The sequence below is a fragment of the Schistocerca cancellata genome, chromosome 5 (assembly GCF_023864275.1).
Source record: "Schistocerca cancellata isolate TAMUIC-IGC-003103 chromosome 5, iqSchCanc2.1, whole genome shotgun sequence".
NCBI classification, from domain to species: Eukaryota; Metazoa; Arthropoda; class Insecta; order Orthoptera; family Acrididae; genus Schistocerca; species Schistocerca cancellata.
The window spans coordinates 610,671,078-610,694,589 of NC_064630.1; the positions used below are offsets into that span (position 1 = coordinate 610,671,078).

Below are 23,512 nucleotides of genomic sequence, written 5' to 3' on the forward strand. Positions count from 1 at the left end.
AGACCACTTAGTGGTGCAATTACAACTGTGCAGAAGATATCAGGTAGTAAATTATGCAGCATGTTTGCAGAAAGACTGTTAGACATAGAGAGGAAACAATAAACACACTGAAATGGGTGCTTATTAATGTAACAGTTATCACAATATCTGCGCTTACACTGTTAACACCCTGTATAACCCACATATTGTCCAAAAAACACACACAACAGTACTTCATACTTCTCCAGTGTAGGTCAGTGATGTTCAGAGCTTATATATTCACCTCTGCACCCATATGTACTTTCTCTCACAAAGTTATTGTGATCATTGCCTCATCTTGAAGAGATGCCACACATCATCCATTGGCATATTTCTCCACATCAAAATAAAATAACAGATCCACACAATAGTTGTGCTTTCCTCTCTGATAACTTGTTTTAGGGTTTTCATTTGTCGGTAAGAATATGTAGGGATGCACATCACATTGTTGTTGTTTTTCTTTTTTCAGGTACTTTCATTGTGTGGAATCTGCTCATCTTTTATAGCGAAGAAAAAGATACAAGAGTTTAAAATTCCAATTGAGTATCTTACTATGAACTCAAAAGCACATTCAGAGCCTAGCAATTGCCTTCTTCTCCTGTGTCCTTTGTACTTGCATCACATAAAGTCAGCTACTACACTTTTTATGCTGGCAGCAGTATCAACTTTTATAGGAATAAGTGCAAAACCATACTTTGCAATTATGCTCTTGTCAAGCCCATCACACAAGACAAAGAAGTATGCAACATAGAAAATCTTATTTATTAAAGAGACAGATCATATCATCCAACAAGACCAAAAGTAGTTTTTGGTAATTCTTGAAAATTACAACAGCATTCTTGAAATTTTAAAAAATATGTCAAGAAGTGTAGTTCCAAATTAATTAAAAAGTGAGAACAGGACAACAAATTCAAGTACAGTTGTGAAAATTTGTCATTTAAATAATAGAAAACCATATGCTCCTATGTATGTTGCATTGTCTGTCTTTTCCACGTGATTTTTTTTATATTTTTGTGATTAAGAGAGAATATCCAGTTCTTTTGTTAACAGGAATGTAGCTCAGAATGGTTTGAACTGTAGCCATTCATTACCATCAAGTGAAGAGTTTGATGCTGTCCTCTGTTCATGCATTGCTGACATTGACATGGATGGAGAGCAGGAAATATTACTTGGGACATACGGACAGGTAAGCAAAGCTTTATTGCACTATAGAAAATTCTGGAATAAATAATGAATAAAAATGAGTTTTTTTTTTCAGGAAATGCTTATGTACAAGTACAAATCTGATTCTTGGGTATTATCTGGCAAACGCACATTTGCAAATCCTATTCATTCAGTGCTGTATATTGATGTGACAGGTGATGGTGTTAAAGAATTAGTTGTTCTCTCTCTGAGGGGTGTACACATATTACAGGTAAGAATAAACAGTGATTTAATGATAATGTGGAACAATTATTCATTTCCACAGTATTCAGAAAATAATATAGCTTTCCTGAATCCTGGACAAAACCAAGGAAATCATATTTTCATTATTAATACTGTGTTCATGCTCTCTGCCATCTAGGTTAAGTAAACTGAGACCTTTTGGACATTATTTGTAGCACTAATATTGTAACTGCAGTAACTATTGAAAGTGCTCATGTCAAATCCTAATACATTTACAATGTAGTATTATAGACTGGCATTGTACATCAGACTGGTGCTTGAATACAGGTCTTCTTCACAATTCATAAGCAACGATTCCACCTCTGAGCCATCAATGCGGGCCATGATGTTGCCCACCTCAAGGCTTTAATATGCCTTTAGCTCTCTTTAGACATGCCCTTCTTAGTATTCCACTACAGGAAGTAGTGATATGATGAAGAAAACTCAGTTTCAGGATACATTTCCCAGCTATGTGAACCTTATTGCAGGTCTAATTTTTTGATAGCGACTAACAAATTCTCTCATATTTATCCAAATTGGGCTATTCTTGTAAGTTTAGCAGAAGGAGTTATTATTGTGGTGCTGCCATCCCCTACATAGCTCCAGTTTGTGTGAGGTGGGTTGTAAAACAAATTAAGAGAACAGTCCACTAACTGAAACATGCACACATCGTTGTTTGAGATATGATACATCACACAGTTTGATTATATTTATTTTCCAGCCTGCAACAGCACTAGAAATTTATAAATTTTGAGTATCATAAATATTTCATGTACAGGTAATACACATATGTACTGGATATACCAGAAAGAATCCCCCCAGGGGGCTCACAGTTCTTTCGTGAGGTCGTGCATGGCAGACATGGGGCCATGAGCTGTTGCACAGCCCATTCTTCCTTCTGTGGCTGCATTTCCTTTACCCTGTCCCTCTCTCCCTATCCTTGCTCCTTCCCCACTGCCCCCTCTTTCCCCTCTCTCCGTGTTCTGATTTATGCCAACCTGGCTAACCACCACGTTCGCTGTATTGTTTGCAATTTTGTTTCATTCTGCCTGTTCTCTTTCATCCTTTTGGCATTTAGGTCTCCGCTTGAGGTTTGACTCTACTTCTAAATTTTCTGTTTTTAGTGTGAGCCATTTGGGGAAGAACTTCCTCCCTTGCTTCTATGCCGTGAATTTCTGCCCCCCCCCCTTTTCCTTTCCCTCTTCCTTTCCTGCCATAGCCACCCTCCATCCTGCTAGGTCACCAATATGTGTAGCCAGTATGTGTGATGGGGCTGTTATGTACCCATCTGACTGAGTCCCCTGACAACACAGGGATCACATACTGATACCTGATCTGTTCCCTTCCCATGTATGCCAAGGAGTGGTTGCTTTTCTTCCTGGAGCATCAGAACTCCCAGCAATGCTGCCATGCCAGGCAACCATTGCTGTGGCTGGGTGGTACCCAGGGGGAGAGTTCCTGATCAAAGAGGTTGGTATCAGGGCGGATGCTTGGCATGTGAAGTGTCTCAAGCTGCAAAAATCTGGCTGTTCTCAAATGGTTGTCTCTTCAAATGGTGAAGGATCATTGAATACTACTTCATATGACCCAGCAGCCTTCCCTTCCCTAGCTACACCATGGGAGGAGGGCCAGGCTTGCCATCTTGGGATGAAAAACTTTCCCCACTATCTCATCTGTACCAGAATGGACTGGGACACATTCACCACCACAAAGCCATTGTTTTTGTGGAGAATATTGAGGACAAGTTTGGTGAAGTGGAGTCTCTCAGTAAGATGTGGTCGGGCTCCCTGTTGATCAAAGCTGCTTCTGCTGCCCAGTCTGTAGCTCTTTGTGCTTGTGATCATCTTGGCAATGTCCCAGTGTCTATTACTCCTCAGTAATCTCTCAGTATGGTGCAGGGAGTGATTTTTGATAGGGACTTCATCCTGCAAACTGATGAGGAACTCTGGACTAGTCTGGAGTGACGCAGCGTTCATTTTGTTTGGTGTGTGCAAAGGGTCATAAAGACAACCACACCAATACAGGTGCCTTCATTCTGGCTTTCGAGGGGGATATCCTCCCAGAAAAGATCAAGGTTATATGCTTAAGATGTGACATGAATCCGTATGTCCCTGCACCCATCATGTGCTTTTGGTTCTAGCGTCTTCCCACTATACAGCAGACACTTTGTGTGGTGACTGTGGACACCCACTCCATGAAGGAACCCCCTGTCTTCCGCAACCTGTGTTCGTCAGTTGTCATGACTGCCACTCTCTTTCTCACCAGATTGCCCATCTTACAAATGAGAATAGAAAACCCAAGAGTTTAAGTCCCTGGATCACCTGAGCCTCACCAGAAATATGAGAGACTCCATCTGGTGGCACTAACTTCAACTTTTGCCTCTCCCTCCTATCTCTTCCTTACCCCAGCCCCGTCCCCCTCCCCCTCCCGGAAACCTTCTACCACAGCTCGGCCATGAGATGCACCATCTGTGTACCCCAAGGTCACCTGCTCTCTTTTGGTTCCAGATCTTGCACAAGCCAGGACAACCCTCCCCTCCCCCCCCCCCCCCCTGCCACCTCTCCGCTCCAGTGCCCCCCGGGGGTGCCACCTGCCCCCCGATGACCACTGACTGAGTGACATGACCTCCCCTGAGCTTCTTTATGTCCAACCTGGACTCTCACCAAACAATAATCCAGTGGGATTGCAACAGATATTACCGTCACATATCAGAAATACAATGTCTTGTTTCCTCCTATTCTGCATTCTGTCTTCTCTTCAAGAAACTCATTTCTGTGATGACCACTATCCAATGTTTCATGGTTATCGGGCATTCTGTCAGAACCGTACTGGCCCTGGTATAGCATCTGGAGGGGTCTGCACTTTGGTTCACTCCGATGTCATTAGTGACTGGATCCCTGTTCATACCAGCCTGGAAGCAATAGTGGTTAGAATGCAAATGACTCCAGCAATCTCCATTTGCAGTGTCTACCTCCCTCCAGGTAGGCCATTTTCTTATGTTGAACTGCCTACCTCACCACAGCAACTCTCGCCCCCGTTTATCCTCCTCGGGGACTTCGATGCACACCACCCCCTGCGGGGTAGTGCCACTTCAACAGGTAGGGATCTCCTATTTGACCAACTTATGACAGACTTTGATTTGTGTCTCCTTAGTGACGTTTCTCCTACTTAATTCAGTGCCACTCGTGGCCCTTTGCTGCTACCGGTCTCACGATCTCCTCCCATGTTCTTGTGGCTTCCCTACATTGGTCTCCCCATGATGATCTTTGTGACAGTGATCGCATTCCAGTGATTCTATCATGCTCCTGCCACTGCCAGGTAGGCAGGCTCTCACTTTGGGCTTCCACAGGGCCAATTGGCCTTTATATAAATTTGCTGTGCACTTTGACAGCTCTCTCTTAAACTGCAATGATGTGGTCATACAGAGCATTTCTGCCACTATTCTTCATGCTGCAGGCACTGCTGACCCCCTATCCACAGGTCCCTTCGTCATCGACTGGTACTGTGGGGGAACAAGGACATAGCAGTCACTGTCCAGGACTGCCGACAGGCACTGCAGCAATTTAAATAACACCCTTCAGAGACCAACCTCCTTGCTTGTAAGCGTCTCTGTGCTAAGCCTAATTACCATTTTAAGCAGAGTAAAAAGGAATATTGGGAGTGCTAGGTTTCCTCCCTGAGGACGTATGCCTCTTCATTGCAGATCTGGTCCAAGCTCCATAGCCTTCTGTGCCGCCAGCAACATTCAGCTCTCCAGGGTCTTATCCTTTAAGCTTCTCTGTACTGATTCATTGGTTCTTGTAGAACAATTTGCAACACACTTTGTGATGACACTGGCATCCTCTTCCTATCCTGCTATTTTTCTCCAGCAGAAATGTCGAGTTGAACAGACTGCCCTCTGTTTCAACCTCACTAACCTGGATGTTATAATGAACCCTGCTCTTAATGGGAATGGTTGCAGGCTCTTACCTCTTCACATGACACGACCCCACACCTGGATTCCAGCCACAACCGTATGGTCCAACACTTGGACGTAAACAAGAGGCAACATCTACTCACGGTCTTCAACTGAATTTGGTTCCCAGGTGCTTACCCATCGCAATGGTGAGACAGTATAGTTATCCCCGTCCTTAAGATCAGGAAGAACCCAACATCTCTCGACAGCTACCACCCAAGTAGCCTAACGAATGTACTTTGTAAACTGCTGGAGAGGTTAGCTACCGATTATGTTGGGTATTCGAATCTCAGGGCCTTTTATACCTGTATCAGTGTGGCTTCCAGGAAGGATGATCTCCAACTGACCATTTACTATAATTGGAAACAGCAGTCCGACAGGCTTTTACTAACTGCCGGCACCTTGTCGCAGCCTTCTGTGACCTACATAAGGCATACGACACACGTTGGCACCATCACATTTTAGTTACTCGCCATGACTGGGGCTTTTGCTGCCCCTTTCTGATTTTTTATGCTAGTTTTTATCCCACCAGCTCTTCTGTTTTAGAGTTGGCACTTCACTCAGCACCCCTCGGATTCGGGAGAATGGTATCCCACAGGGCTCTGTGTTTAGTGGGGACTGATGACCTCCAATGTTAAGTCCCATAGTGCTCAGAGCCATTTGTCTGTGTTTTAGCCATCAGTGCATTTGTAACCTCTGTTGGACCTGTGGTTACCACAGAATTGTATGTCAACAATTTTTGCATCTAGTGCAGCTCCCATTCAGTAGCATCTGCTGATCACAGGCTCCAAGGCGCCATCCGATGGGCCTGTACGTGAGACGTCTCCCATGGCTTCCAGTTTGCTCCCTCCAAAATGCGGCTTATGCATTTTTGTCATCGACCCACAGTACACCCCGATTCAGAACTTTATTTAGGTGACCATCTTCTAGATGTTGTAGCACAGTCCCATTTCTTGGGCCTTATTTTTTACGAAAAGCTGACATGGCTGCCTCCTATTTGCCACCTGAAGACTACATGCATGTGGAACCTTAATGCTCTCTGCGTCCTGCCCCACACATCTTGGGGTGCAGACTGTGCTACTCTTCTCCATCTTTACCATGCTCTGGTCTTGTCCAGACTAGATTATGGTAGTCAGGTTTGTGGCTTATTGGCTCCTTTCACTCTGAAAATACTTGACCCTGTTCACCACTGTGGGATGCAGCTAGTTATTGGTGCCTTTCGCACTCGTCCCATTGACAGTCTCCTTGCAGAAGCAAGTATTCCCCCTCTACAAATACTATGGAGCCAACGCCTAGTTTCTTATGCAATCACCATTTGCCAATTCCCTGACCATCCCATGTACCCTGTCCTCTTTGCAAACGAGGGATGTCTCCCTCCTGATAACCGGGCACGGATGGGATTGCCTGTTGGAATGCGTCTCACCTCCCTTTGTGGGGATCTCCATCTCTACTCACAGAAATTGCCCCGTGTATTTCGTCCCACACCTGCCATTGGATGGCGCATAGACCACAGATTAGGACCAACCTATTCGAGGGGCCTTAGGTCTCTGTCACCCCTATGGTCTTCTGGCGTCTTGTGTGTTCCATCATTGCATAGTTTCAGGATGTCACCATCTTCTACATTGATGGTTCTAAGATTATAGATACAGTGGGACACACTTTCACGTCTTCTACTGACTTAGAACAGCATTTATTGCCAGGATCATGTAGTATGTTCACAGCAGAACTGCTAACCATTCACAGGGCTCTCCTTTTTGTAGTTTTTAGATTTGGGCAATCCTTTTGTATCTTCTACAGTGTGTATTTTAACTTCCTCATTTTGTAGTTTGACTCCTCTGACTGGATCTGTCCACTTTTAGTGGGCTCTCTCTCTCTTCTGTGTGTAACTTTGGAATCACGGAACAGATGACTTCACTGTTTAGCCACATAACACCCCTCAATTAGCCAATCAATCAATCAGAAAGAATGACTTGATTAAGAAATGCAACATCCATGTTACAATACAGAAGCAGACTTTGAGTGGCGTGCAAAGAACTTCAAACACAAGAATATATGGCTTGAAAATCTTTCTTCTTGCTTTGCAAAATACGCACTTTAGATGACAACCAGTAAACCCACAATTCGTAAAGATCAAACCTCCTGTGTACAAAATTATTAAACATCTGATTACTTTACAAATCAATTAATATGTTACATATTTAACATTGCAGAGAAAAAGTTTAGAAAAGGTTTGAAATTATGTTTAAAGTTTGTTGCAAGGCACTAAGTGCTCACATTCTCCAATGCTGGATGAAATAGTGCAGGTAACTGCATGCAGTAAGTTACACTGCCTGAAGACATATACAGTTTCTAAATACTACTTGCCTTATTGTGACAAACCTTTACATAAGATTATACCTCTCAGTGAATAGATTATGACAGCATTTTATTATTTTTTTAATTCATTTGGTAATTGTATGAAATATTGAAAATCAAATTTTTGTTGCCCCTGGAAACCAATAGATAGGCAACTTGCAACTGGCCCTGGGTGACAGTGCCCCAGTTGGGCTTCGTAGTATAGTGGTAAAGTTCATCTTGTAAACCGAAAATTTTTTGTAAATTTGCAGTATGTGCCACAAATCTAAGAGAAATATTTTATACTGTAAAATAACAACATGTTATGCATATTAACCCACCTGAAACTGTCCTTTTGCATGGTCATTTTCAAAGAAGTTAAATTTTCTTTACATCAGTAGGAGTAAATTGGGAGCAGAGTATAGCCCAAAAATATTGTTGATATCTCTCTCTCTCTCTCTCTCTCTCTCTCTCTCTCTCTCACACACACACACACACACACACACACACACACACACACACACACAAAATGAAAACATATTTTTGATAATATTTATCAGTTTTCCCCAGTTGGGTGTGGGGGAGCCATTGCCAATGCAATCTTTTTGACTACATGCATGCCTTTTAAATAATGAACACTCTGCCAAGACTGTTTGGGCAAGACTCAGCATCATTGGTGTCCATAAATAAGCTTATCACCCACCTGACTCACCTCATAATGTATCTGAAAACTTTAAGCAAAACCCTCAGCTCACTTGTACGTAAGGTCCCCAATCATTCTGCAGTCATTGATGGAGACTTTAATCATCTAACAATTAATTGGGAAAATTACAGATTTGTTAGTGGTGTGCCCGATAATAAATCCTGTGAAACTTTACCAAATGCCTTCTCTGAAAACTACCTAGAACAGATATTTAAGAACCACACTCATGATGGAAATATATTGGATCTAATGGCAACAAATAAACCTGACCTCTTTGAGGGTATCCACATTGGAACTGGTGTCAGTGACCCTGAGGCAGTTGCGACAGCAATGATTATCAAAGTATGAAGGACAACTAAAACAAGCAGAAAGCTAAATATGTTCAGTAAAGCAGATAAAAAAAATCAGTAGTGTCATATCTCAATGAGGAACTTGAAACTTTCAGCACAGGACAGGAGCATGTAGAGGAACTCTGGCTTAAGTTTAAAAGAAAAGTTGAGCACGCGCTGGACAGATGTGTACCCAGTAGAACAATTTATAATGGGAAGGAACCTCCATGGTATACAGTCGCATCTTCTAAAAAGCAGAGATTATTGTATAATAGGTGTAAAACAAAGTGTGGGGCTATAGATAGAGAGATGCTGAATGAAACACGTTTGGCTGTCGAGAGAACAATGCGTGATACTTTCAGTGAGTACCATACCAGAATATTGTCAAGTGATCTTTCACAAAACCTACACACATGCTTAACTCCATTTTCAAATGTTCCTTTACAGAGGAATATTCAAGAGAATTGAACCAATTTAATCATTGTAGCACTGAAAAGATGAATGAAATAAATATTAATGTCATTTGTGTTGAGAAACAGCTTAAATCATTAAAATTGAGCAAAGCTTCAGGCCCTAATTGAATCCCTGTCAGATTCTATACTGAATTTACAGCTGAGTTAGCCCTTTTTCTAACTATGGTCTGTTGTAGATCCCTTGAATAAAAAACCGTGCCCAGTTTTTGGAAAAAGGCTTAGTTCACACCTATCTACAAAAAGGGTAGTAGAAGTAAACCACAAAACTACCGTCCAATATCCTTGACATCAATTTGTTGCAGAATCTTAGAACATGTTCTGAGCTCAACTATAATGAAGTATCTTGAACAGAATGACCTCCTCAATGCCAACCAGGATGGATTTCATAAACATCAATCATGTGAAACCCAACTTGCATTTTTATAACATGACATGCAGAAAGCTTTGGATCAAGTCAGTCAAGTAGATGCAGTATTTGTTGATTCCCAAAGAGCGTTTGGCTCAGTACTGCACCTATGCTTATTGTCGAAAGTATGATTGTATGAAGGTATCAAGTTAAATTTATGATTGGATTGAGGACTTTTTGGTAAGGAGGACACAGCATGTTATCTGGGATGGACACTCATCATCAGATGTAGGAGTAACTTCAGGTGTGCCCCGGGAAAGTGTGTTGGGACATGTGATGTTCATATTATATATTATTGGGCTTTCAGACAATATTAATAGTAACATCAGGCTTTTTTCATGTGATGCAGTTATCTGTAATGATGTACTATCTGAATGAAAGAGCCTGTATATTCAGTCAGTTCCTGATAAGATTTCAATGTGATGCGGAGATTGGCAACTTGCCCTAAATGTTCAGAAATGTAAAATTTTGCACTTCAGAAAATGGAAAAACATATTATCCTTTGACTATAATATCAATGAGTCACTGTTAGAATTGGCAATTCATACAAATACCTAGGTGTAATACTTCATAGAGATATGAAATGGAATGATCAGATAGATACAGTCGTGGTTAAAGCAGGTGCTAGACTTCGGTTTATTGATAGAATACTGGGTAAGTGTAATCAGTCTACAAAGGGGGATTGCTTAAAAAACACTCATGCGACCGGCTGTAGAATGTTTCTCAAGTCTGCGGGACCTATACCAGGTAGGTCTAACAAGGGAACAGAAGGGCAGCATGGCAGCGTACAGAAAAGGGCAGCATGAATGGTCACAGGTTTGTTTATTCCATGTGAGAGTTTCACAGAGATACTGAAGGAACCGAACTGTAAAACTCTTGAAGATAGACATAAACTATCCCGAGAAAGTCTGTTAACTAAGTTTCAAGAACCCGCTTTAAATGATGACTCTAGGAATATACTACAACCTCGTGAGGACAAGATTAGAATAATTGTTGCACACACAGAGGCATTCAAACAATTATTCTTCATTTGCTCAATATGTGAATGGAACAGGGAGAAACCCTAATGATAAAAATAATAATAATATATGTAGGATAGAGGACCAGAGTGTCAGGCAGCTTCAGAGTGTTGTGCAGCTTTCCAGAGTGTGTACGGGGAAGGAGGGGGGGGGGGGGCTTGTTTATGGAGAATAAGTAACATATTGCTATGTTTTAAAGTGGTTAGTAGGGGCTGGGGTGGTAGACAAGTGAAGAAGTGGTTATTTATTTATTTAATGCTACTGTAACACAGTTTGATTGCATCCTCATTGTTACTTTGTGTCAGTAAGGGCTTCAACAAGGGAAGTGTCCAGGCATCTTGGAGTGAACCAAAGTGATGTTGTTTGGACATGGAGGAGTTACAGAGAGACAGGAACTGTCGATGACATGCCTCGCTCAGGCCGCACAAGGGCTACTACTGCAGTGGATGACTGCTACCTACAGATTATGGCTCAGAGGAACCCTGACAGCAATGCCACCATGTTGAATAATGCTTTTCGTGGAGCCACAGGACGCCGTGTTATGACTCAAACTGTGTGCAGTAGGCTGCATGATGTGCAACTTCACTCCCGACGTCCATGGCGAGGTCCATCTTTGCAACCACGACACAATGCAGTGTGGTGCAGATGGGCCCAACAACATGCCAAATGTACTGGTCAGGATTGGCATCACATTCTCTTCACCGACGAGTGTCGCATATGCCTTCAACCAGACGATCGTCGGAGACGCATTTGGAGGCAATCCAGTCAGGTTGAACGCATTAGACACACAGCCCAGCGCGTGTTGCCAGGTGGAGGCTCCCTGCTGTTTCAGGGTGGCATTATGTGGGGCCAATGTTTGCCGCTGGTGGTCATGGAAGGCACCGTAATGGCTGTATGATACGTGAATTACATCCTCCGACCAATAGCGCAACCATATCGCCAGCATATTGGTGAGGCATTTGTCTTCATGGGTGACGATTTGCACCCCTTTCATGCACATCATGTGAATGACTTCCTTCAGGATAACTACGTCGCTCAACTAGAGTGGCCAGTATGCCCCTCCAGGCATGAACCCTATCAAACATGCCTGGAATAGATTGAAAAGGGCTGCTTACGGACAACATGACCCACCAACCACTCAGAGGGATCTAAGCCGAATTGCCATTGAGGAGTAGGACAATCTGGACCAACAATGCCTTGATGAACTTATGGATAGTATGCCATGACGAATACAGGCATGCAGCAGTGCAAGAGGACATGCTACTGGGTACCAGAGGTACCAGTTTGTACAGCAATCTGGACCACCACCCCAGAAGGTCTCGCTGTATGGTGGTTCAACACGCAACGTGAGGTTTTCATCAGCAATAAAAAGGGCGGAAATGATGTTTATGTTGATCTCTCTTCCAATTTTGTGTACAGGTTCTGGAACTCTTGGAACCGAGGTGATGCAAAACTTTTTTTGATGTGTGTAGTAGGGTGAGAAAAATATTTGTCATTTTTACTATTTATCTCTAAATTATGCCTCTCAGCACAATGTGAGCATACTTTCATTGCATTTATTATTACTGTAAATTGTTCCAGAACAGATCTGTAAAGCAACTGCATTGGAGAAGTCTATCACTACAGTGGAAATTGTAACACTGATGAATGTACCTAGCATTGACTAGGATGATGCTCGATTTTGGAACTGATATTCATGATTTTTTTTCAATAAAATAAGAAACAAATTACAAAACTGACTTTAGACCTTTATTGTGCACCATTAAGGTAGTGTTATGGTATCTTTTTAGTGAAAAGATTTGCACTCAGAGGACACTACATGCTACATGATATTGACAAAAGGCCTTCACGAAGTGCGAGGGTGGTTGGTGGGAGCTCTGAACGCCAGAATTTTCAACCTAGAACAGAATTTCAAAAACTGTTTTGATACTTATAATATAGTCTAACATAGTGCAAAGGGATATTTTAAAAATGGTTTTTAATGAAATAGCGGCACGCTCAAATAAAAGTCAATGTTTTTGCCAAAAAATAGAATGTGTGCTAAAAGTCAAAATTAAAACATATCACAAAAATCCTACATACTACAGCAGAGAAAACACCGACTAACAAGTTACAAAAATGTATGATGTAATTGCATGTATATTCCAGGTGTTATAGCTCCTTTCAGCTGGAAAAATGTTGATTTGAAAAAGCAAGCATTTAAAGTTTCAGAATGCATTTTTTAATATTGAAACTAAACAGGCCACCAATTGACAATGCCAGCACCATACAGTTGACCTTTCTTTCTTTCTTTCTTTCTTTCTTTCTTTCCTGCTGTCAAAACACTCTCATTTTGACAGAATTACATTGATTAACTGGCACTCACCAATCAAAGCATTTTTGCACAATTGGGATTACTTTTTGAACCTTTTTTATCCATAAAAATTTGTTTGTCATTTTCAGGCACCCACATTTTACTTCATATTAAAAAAAAAAAAAAAAAAAAAAAAAGAAGAAAAACAAGTGAAATAATAAATCAAGCAGACAAGAAACAATCATGTGCTTTCAGATTGTTTACCATAAATGATTCATGTTACAAAGAGAAATCTTGTTGACAGTAGCATTTTAGTTGATACCAATGCCCTTTGTGATACTATTAGACACTAATAGGACCCTTATTCCATTTTTAATGGTTATAATATCACTTTGATAGCATTTGAGCACTCGGGTGTGCCAGACCCCCATCAGTAAATCATGGTTTTAAAATGTTTTAACATTTATGGAATGCTTTATACGAATGAATCTTAAAAATAGCCTCTCTAAGGAACATTTTAAGTCAATAAAAAATTATTATAAAAAAATTTCTAGCTTTTTCTACTCCCTTACGCAAATACCACTAAATATCATAATAAAGAAAAAGTCCAGCTACATATTATAATAAATAATTACGCGTAATGCTGTAAATCTATATTGAGCCCATCTACAACTTATGATGAGCATTACCTGGGGAAAGGGGGGGGGGGGGGGGGAGGATTTTTACTGCACTAAATATTACCACAAGAACCTGGTTGAATGTCATTCTAATAGAAGGGTCATAAGACATTAGTTGAACTTCTTTAATGCATTGTGCATTTCCAGTGTAGACACAAACACCTAAAAATCCACAATGTTAAGATAGTAGTGCCAAGTGATAAACATCACGAATTTTGTGCTTTGACAGTAATATTAATCACTTGTCACTATTATGTTATCATTGTGGATTTTTAAATGTGACATTGTTTGCATCTAAAGATTTTTTCTTGAACTTCGTATTTTGATCATCTGATGATGGGCTGCACCCAGAATGCATAATGCCATAAAGCAGTTCTGCCAACATCTTGTGACTGTTATTAGCAACCAGTCAGCATTGGTTATAATTTTTATAAGTATCATTTTGGTTGCAAACTTCATACATGTCCCTTTTTTATATTTAAAATGTTGCTGATTTGTTACAACAGAATATAAAGTTTATGAATATGCTATCTTAGGACTAGAAAGACAGTCCTGTATGGTGAACATTATATAGTCCAGAAAAAAAAGAAAGAGAACGAAAACACTCTGAGTTATAGATCAATTCAGGGACAACATCTAACAACATTAAGTGGAGTACAGCTCAGTTCTAACTTTAAAGTACTGTGTAATGTTAACTACAAAAGTAAAAGCCTAGAGCATTTTTCCTTACAAATGCTAGAAATATAACAATGATATGAAAATGTGTCAACATGTTATTAACAGGTACTACAAACAAATTTTAGCAGAAATCAGTGCACTGGAATTGTCCTCCCTTTCCAATGAAAATTTCAAAGCAAATAATACACCACTGTCTTGCTTTCGTCATTGGATACACTAGTGAATTCTGTATAATTAGATATTATGAAACAGTAGCATATAGTACAGTGGAAGTACATTCACATTATAATATACAATCTTACGTACAAACGTGCATTTCCCTGAAGAATATTCCTGCTTTGTAACAGTATCTGGCAGAATAAGTACTTACAATACTCAGTGACTCGACACAATACCATTCAAAGCAGAATTACGCACTCATTCATGATAAGCTGTAATAAAGTTGAATATTAATTCTGTTAAAAACTGCTAACGTGTAGCTCTCCATTAAATGTGAGACATTACAAAAAACATATGTGACAAAAAAAAAAACTTTGAACATAGCTGCTAAGGTTCAGTGACCGTGTCAGAATTATATTGGAACAGATAAGCCCTCGGTCACAAATATGAAGTCAAAATTGACCTGGTTTCGACGCTACTATGAGCGCCGTCTTCAGAATTAGACTAACTGTTCTAAAACATATTAGGTATATAGTACATTAATAAAATTAAAGTTTGTGCTGACTTGAAAAGATGCAGTACGTACAAGTCACATATTAAAAAAGATCTAAGCCGGAAAGGCGACATCATGAACAGTTGTGAGATAGTGAGCCACTAAGGGCTGCTCGTACTGTGAACAAGGGTTGCAATGAGAATATTTGTGTACATATGGTCACATTCTCAACTCCTATTCCTCCTTTTGTTGTCATATCAATGATAATTCACTCTTTAATGATATAAATATAATAGAGGGAAACATTCCACGTGGGAAAAATATATCTAAAAAGAAAGATGATGAGACTTACCAAACAAAAGCGCTGGCAGGTCGATAGACACACAAACAAACACAAACATACACACAAAATTCTGGCTTTCGCAACCAATGGTTGCCTCGTCAGGAAAGAGGGAAGGAGAGGGAAAGACAAAAGGATTTGGGTTTTAAGGGAGAGGGTAAGGAGTCATTCCAATCCCGGGAGCGGAAAGACTTACCTTAGGGGGAAAAAAAGGACAGGTATACACTCGCGCACACACACACATATCCATCCGCATATACACAGACACAAGCAGACATTTGTAAAGGCAAAGAGTTTGGGCAGAGATGTCAGTCGGGGCGGAAGTACAGAGGCAAAGATGATGTTGAAAGACAGGTGAGGTATGAGCGGCGGCAAATTGAAATTAGAAATTAGCGGAGATTGAGGCCTGGCAGATAGCGAGAAGAGAGGATATGCTGAAGGGAAAGTTCCCATCTCCGGAGTTCTGACAGGTTGGTGTTAGTGGGAAGTATCCAGATAACCCGGACGGCGTAACACTGTGCCAAGATGTGCTGGCCGTGCACCAAGGCATGTGTGTATGTTTGTGTTTGTTTGTGTGTCTATCGACCTGCCAGCGCTTTTGTTTGGTAAGTCTCATCATCTTTCTTTTTAGATATAATTCACTCTTTCTTATATTCCATACACACGTGTCTCATTCTGTCTTTTTGTCACCCAAATCACATTTACTTCTAGCATCTTCCATTCTGGTGTTCCTTTCGATGTGAGTATGCTGTTGGCATTAATGTTCATGTTACATACGGTGCTGGCATTAATTTTAACGTGAGTCCCCAGTATTTTATACTTTATTTTTTTTTCCAAATGTATGCTTTTGTATCATCTTGGTAGTATGGAATATGATCATGCCAGCTATTTATAACTTTGTTCTCCCTGTGTACTTTCAAATTATCTGAGGAAGCCCTACCCAGCTGGAACATGTAACAAACAAATTACAAATCTGCAGCCTTTGACTGTTTTTAGTATAAAATTATAATATGGTTTTTGTATCAGTCTGCTACCATGGAATGGAATAGTTTTTTTTAGCAAAGTTCATGTTCGTTGCCAACCACAAACCATTGATTTTGTTAATTGGCCCTCATTTTAAGCTGCTGAATAGAACTCCCACCAATTGCAGAGGTGGACACTTTTTCTCAGTAATTATTGTTATGGCATTCATTACTGGTCTGCTGCCAAGCACGCTAGTGCAGAGGTTCTATTGTGGTTGCCGGTGGGACCCAATCTGGAATTTTATCAACAGGATGCACTCTTTTTGTGGTGGATGATACATTGCAGCAAATATTACTGAATATTCATCTGATGACACCGCAGCCGTCATGGCCACAGACCTGCTTTTCCAGTAAATCATGTCCACAGCCCATATGGAATGGCCAGCTTGCTCCTTTGAGAGTGGACTGGGTTGTACATTTTTCTTACTATGGGATCAACTCAGTATCGTCCAGATGGTATTCATGGTTGCCACGAAGGAGCAAAGCTGTTGAGTAGTTGTCCCTCCAGCACTGTATCCTTGCTTATTACAGCTGTTGCATGCATCATCACGCTGGGGTATGTTTCGTATGAATGCTTTGGCACAGTGACATGGGTACTGGCCAGGGGTATGTTTCATATGAATGCTTTGGCACAGCAACATGGCTGCTGGCTGGTGATTGATTGTGACATTGAATGTCTGGTGCTGGCTTGCAAGGCCTCTGCACAAAAGCAGGCAGTGTCACTGTGTCAGTTATGCCTTTGCCCAAACCCGAAGCTCCCTTGGGACAGAGAGTGTGTCAACTTCATAGGCTTTTTTTTTTTTGGAAGCATGTGGCTGTCATCAGTGGATGCATTGTCCAATTTCTCATATGTAACTAGACTATCATCGACAGTCTCAACAGCAACTGTTCACGTGTTGTTAGATAGTTTTGCTATCAAGCGCATTGGTATCCAGGATCTAACCACTGCCCCATATCACCTTGCTTCAACTCAGAAGTGGAGTTATTTGTGTCATCTTTGAAGACCCAAATGAAGAACACCATGTCGTCCTCATCCCGTGTCAATGCACTGTCTAGTTTTCTAGCCACATACCATGCGATGCCAGTTAAAGTGTGCAGTATGATGGAACATTTGCATGTGCGCGAGCTATGGGGCCTCTTAGATTTGTTACACCCTTAGTCACATGCCCTGGAATGTCACACCTACCGCATTTTCCTGTCAGGGATGTTGTTTGCCCCTGGTCTTTTGGCAATAAGCTGAGGTGGCTTCTGGTGTAGTGGGAGGGGACTGAAAAGGTCTGCACTTGCTTGTGGTGGATGTCAGCCGGAAGCAGGTGACCCGTTATTCAAACCATTGTGTCCATGACCTGTTGGACCCAGATCGTCACCATCTCTGCGTAATCCAGATGAAGGGTCAGTCACAGTGTATACCTGGTAGGAGGCTCCCAATTGCAGCACTGTGCTGCACACCTACACCGTGCACTCTGCCATATTACTTTCATCAGAGAAGAAGTGCACTGGCTGGCGACTACCGTATTTACTCGAATCTAAGCCGCACTCGAATCTAAGCCGCACCTGAAAAATGAGACTCGAAATAAAGGAAAAAAAAATTTCCCGACTCTAAGCCGCACCTGAAATTTGAGACTCAAAATTTAAGGGGAGAGAAAAGTTTTAGGCCGCACCTCCAAATCGAAACAAAGTTGGTCCATTGTAATATGAGACATAATTTAGGTCGAATGAATGACGATACAGCTACAGTAGTTTGGTTCGAGTCGTAAGCTTAGCAGTTAAGCTTTACCACATAGGCATTGCTATGCGTCAGGCGCTCCGTCCGTATTTATATGGATACCCTTCCTTTTTCACGTGCTTCGTCTGGTTTGAATCGATTGCTTATTTAGCTTTTATCTGATAAATGCCGTTTTCTTTGTTATAGGTGTTTGTGTCACTCTTAAGCTGAAAATGCATTACTGCACTGTGTCATGCATTGTTTGTCGCATTCTGATAGTGCGTGTTTACGGCCTGTCGCGGGTCGCGGCATGGCTTGCTTTTGTGCGCGCTACCGCCGCGTACAATTTAAAAAAAAAAAAAAAAAGAGAGAGAGGAATCGTCTCATTAGCGAAACAATGGCAAGAGGCTGCTATTTGTTTGATAATGATCAACAAGAATCAAATAATAGACTGCGGTATGATAGAACATGTTCTGAATGAGAGTTAGGCGAAAATTTTTCTCAGTTTGAAAATCTTTGCGGCCGCTTCTTTATTACATCAAATTCTGCACAGAAATTAGAGTCATCTTAGATTTAAAAATCTAGTCACTTGCCGTGCTTCATTTCTGACAGTATCACTATTAGGCATAAGAATAATACGAATATAAACATGACACGATACGCAGGGCCGGCCTTAGCCATCCAGGTGCCCCGGGCGAGTCGTCCAGTTGGCGCCCTTTATTGTATAAATAGCGAACCTGGCAGTGCTTTGCAACACGGTATTTGACTGTTTTCTAGAAATTGTCTTAAGTGGTTAGTGGCATCATCTTATGATCATAACATGGTTTTTTCCATCGTAAATTTGAGTATTTTATTTTTTTAAAAGGAAATGCAGACAATACGAAGATTGCATTCAGCATGATTTCTCTTCTGCTACCCCGAATTCATCGCGCATTCGTGAGATTAGCGACGTATGTTGAATGAGACTGAATAATATGTTAGTTTCGCGAAATGGGTGATTGTAAATTGTAATTTTTTATTATTATTATTATTATTATTATTATTTTTTTTTTTTTTTTTTTTTTTTTTTTTTTTTTTTTTTTTTTTTTTTTTTTTTTTTTTTTTTTACATGCGTTTAGTATGTGGCGCCCCTTGGGCCCCGGCGCCCTGGGCGACCGCCCGGGTCGCCCCACCCTAAAGCCGGCACTGACGATACGTATATTTTTCCGCGTTTGCTGTTGTCTCACTCTAGTTTCGTAGTTTATTAGGCAGACAGGATTTAAATGAGATAGCAGCAAACACGAAAGAATACATGGCAAAATGTTTATATTCCTATTATTCTTATGGTGAAGAGAATACTGTATGTGATTCAAATTTCATCAGGTTCCTATTAGCAACCATCTCTTCTCACAGATAGGAAAAAATTCAGAATGTAGAGTTGGCCATATTGACAAACATCCCAAACAGTCTTGCCAGTCAGATTTTCATAGTACACTGAAATTGTGATACATTCGAAGATGAACAATACGGAATTTGTATTTACTTCGTTGGATAATGTATGAAAATGCAGTGGTCGAAACTCGCGGCGGAGAAAAAAAGCTCGACTTCCATTTTTTTTTAAAACATTTCTTTACTGACGCAGAGGTTTTGGCGCCAGTATTTATCTTTGTGCCTACAAAGCATGCCTGCGTAGCTCTATATATATTCGACGGCAGAAGTTAGTTGTGGAGGCACGTACGAACATTTTTCATAACTTCCGCTTGCTTTGCACTCGATTCTAAGCCACAGGCGGTTTTTTGGATTACGAAAACTGGAAAAAAAGTGCGGCTTAGATTCGAGTAAATACGGTACTCCCATGATTTCCAGTGCTGAGCCCATGAACTAGGGGCCAGCACCATCCTTTCCCCACTCACCCATGGATAAGTCCTCACCCTCACCAATGCATGAAGACCAGTCATTACTACAGCCTCCACAAGCTTCTGCCATTCTGGCAGAGTCAGCTGAGTTTTCTTTGCCTACTTTTATGGTAGACTCACTGCTGGAGAATCTTGCACCTTTGGTTTTTGCAGTGGAGATTGCAGCAGAAACCAGGCCAACTTATGGTCCTGTGTAGCCTTTTCAGGGGAGGTATTTAGTAGCCCTATCAACAGGGATGCATACACGTGGATGCAGATGGGCTGTCAGGGTCTCAAGGCAGAGCACTGCAGAAAGCTATCACAGACAATGCACACAGAACATCATATGAGTAGAATTGCTGACACAAAGGTTAACTTGCTGGGGATGATAGGCTAGGCCAGTAATTTCTTATGCTGAGTTTGGCTCGCACAAACCATGTTCTTTGTTCTACATGCTAGTTGTTTTGGTCATTAATGCTGCTCGTGCTGTGTGCTTTTCTCATTGCTAGACCTCATATGGTGTTTGGACTCTCTGCTCCCTTGTAGGCTGAATGACACGCCAAGTTTTTCCTCTTCCAGGGTCCAGCTCCCCTTTTTCCGGGTTGAGCACCTGCCATCACCTGGAATACTGACTTTTGTGCCAGCAGAATTTTTGCAGAATTGTCACACCTGTACAGATACAAAATGTAGAATCATCAAAAACCATCAGAGAGGTTTTGTACAATGTATTTTGTATAGCAGAGAGGCAGTTAACGTTATTGGTCTATAATGAAAGCCATTAAAAATAGAGTACTATTTCTGTAAATGGAAAGCACAAACTTTAATAGACAATAGAAATGCAGATGTACTTGCTAGATTTTGAACGTAATGAAAGAATATAGATTACTTTCCTTTAGAGGAGAATACAAAATTTATGGTATCACCAAATACTAAGAAGTATATGAGTGTACAAATTTTGACCAGCCTCATGACTGTTTGTTTATTAAAAAAGTATATGTACATGAAGTTTCAGGTTGCAGATTTATTTTCACTGGCCTGTGGTTGATGTAAAATATTTTTAAACAATGGAAAATCCAGGATGGAATGTAACAATACCAGAGAAGGAAAGTTGCTACTCACCATACAGTGGAGATGCTGAGTCGCGATAGGCACAATAAGAAGATTCACACAATTAAAGCTTTCGGCCATTAAGGCCTTTGTCAGCAGTACACACACACACACACACACACACACACACACACACACACACACACACACACACATAAACGTAACTTGCACACACATCTGCAGTCTCAGAGAGAGAGCTGTGTGTGTGTCTACTGCTGACAAAGGCCTTAATGGCCGAAAGCTTTAATTGTGTGAATCTTTTTATTGTGCCTATCACGACTCAGCATCTCCACTATATGGTGAGTAGCAACTTTCCTTCTCTGGTATTGTAAAATATTTTTAATTTGGCTAAAATCAAAAGAAACAAACCAAAGTTCCCGTGATATTGGTTTGTCTTATGCCACCTCATTAACAAATATGGCTAAAATTGTTTAATAATCCCATAAGCAATGTATTATTATTGTTATTATTATTATTATTATTATTATTATTACACTAGAACTAGCAGAGAGCATAATGAAGAAGTGTCTCATACTTTGTAACTAACTTTCTCTTGTGTTGCTAGATAAAACTTTTCCTCAAACACATATTTATAACCTGAGTTGTGAAAAAAAAAAGAAACACTCTATCCTTTAATTAATATGTTATTGATTCCGACAGTGCAGCATGGATTCCTGCCATGTCAGTTGAACAGTTCTGTTTTATTTAAATTCACTTCATGGATAAAGTAGAGAACTGATTTGTATTTTATGCTTTGTTTTGTCTATTTTCCAGCATGATCCAGATATCATAAATGATAAACTTCTGAGAGGATACCAGGAAATAAGTAATCATGATGAAAGTGACAGAGGCAGTGCTGTGACAAGTTAGATCCTAATATTCCAGTTAACACACCAGTGGGTGGTGCATCTGTAAAAGCTTCTCTACATTATACGTATGGACTAAACAAAAGTACAGTTTTTTTTAGTTTGGTGCATGAAGAAATAATCATTCAAGCTAATGAGAGGAATGTAAATTATTTGAATTATTAATTTAAGTAGGTGAAGCGAAAGTGAGTCTTATCATCATTGCTCAGCCATTTTCTACATGAAAATGCATTCCTGATGGACAGGAAGCACATACTTGGTCTACTTGGTCATAAGTAGCATAATCAGAAGAAAGATGTATTTTGATATAAAACTATAAACAATTATTTAATATCATCTGCCAAGAGGGTTAAATCATTTATAGATCCACATGCATCATTCCAGGAGATCTGTATATTTATACCTTACTGTGACTGATGTGTTGTGTATTTCCTTTTCCCAAATGCTGTCTGCATACTTCCTCAAACCACATTTAGTGGCAATATTTTTAAAAATGGCATATAGTTATACAGTATCATTGTAAAGCAGAAAAGTGGTTGGTAAGGATCACAACTGCTGCTTAATTAATTTTCTTGCTGACTGTCTAGTTTATGATGGCTGTTATATATTAGTCATTGAGTTCATCTGGTTTACAGTCTGTAACTAGTCATATTGGATCTGAGAGTGGTTACTATTCCCTCCCAATTTCAGATTGATATGATACTATTACTTTCATATAAATGGATGTTACCAAAGATGTAATTTTGTTTGACTGTAATTGTAAATACTGTTGGCATATTAATAAATGTTTGTTTTCTATTTTATTCCATGTTGTCCTCTGTATTAATGACATATTTGCTGAGATTTTATTGTGAACCAGTTTACTTTCATTTAATTTATATGGAAAATGTGCTGATAATTTGTGTTTTATAGTCAGTAATCTCATTCAGATGACACACTTGTTGAATCAGTATGTTTGTTTATGGACATAACAACTATTATGTAGCAACAACTTTCCGGTTCATGAGTGGAGTTAATGTGTGGCTGTGTTGTACAACCACCAACATAAACATGATGTTTGTTAATGATGATGATCATCATCATGTATATAAACAAATGCACACTGGCAAAGTGGTATCTATAAATGTAAATAGCTTCATTGCAACAAAGAGCTTGTGGAACTATAGTGACAGAAATTTCATTTCCATTAGTGTTATGAGAATGGATACAACAGTAATCCGGTACAGTGAAAAATATACACTACATTTATACAATTTGTTCCAGCTGCATCTAATGTTAGAAATAACATCCAACTTCATTAAGCTTTTGGGTTCATTCATGATTTTGAATTAACCATTGTAGTTACTTTCAGTTAGTTGCACATCCCACAGTTAATTTTTTATGGTGTGTCATAATAACAAGGAAAAGTTTAACTGCAAATATTTAGCAAACATTGTAGTAAACATAGCTGCTGCATACTGACAATTTGTAGGTTGCAAGGACACATCATATTTGAAATTTGCTTCACATCAATCTTTAGCAGACTCTTTGAAGTTTATAATTGTACTCTGTAAATAAAAACTGAATTGTAGGGCATGCTTTAGGGCCATTAATTTTTGATATTTTATCAATTAAAGTACTTACTTATGTTATGCTG

General features: G+C 40.1%; 1 protein-coding gene across 1 annotated transcript in view; it reads left to right on the plus strand.

Moving 5' to 3' along the window:
• LOC126188914 (KICSTOR complex protein kaptin-like) overlaps positions 1-22,679 on the plus strand; it is a 124,057-nt gene extending 101,378 nt beyond the window's left edge. Inside the window, exons 6-8 of the mRNA XM_049930623.1 lie at positions 1,069-1,204; positions 1,277-1,432; positions 21,785-22,679. Of these exons, the coding sequence (XP_049786580.1) occupies positions 1,069-1,204; positions 1,277-1,432; positions 21,785-21,880 (388 nt within the window). The 3' untranslated portion in view covers positions 21,881-22,679. The remainder of the gene's footprint in view (positions 1-1,068; positions 1,205-1,276; positions 1,433-21,784) is intronic.
• Positions 22,680-23,512: the final 833 nt, after the last annotated feature.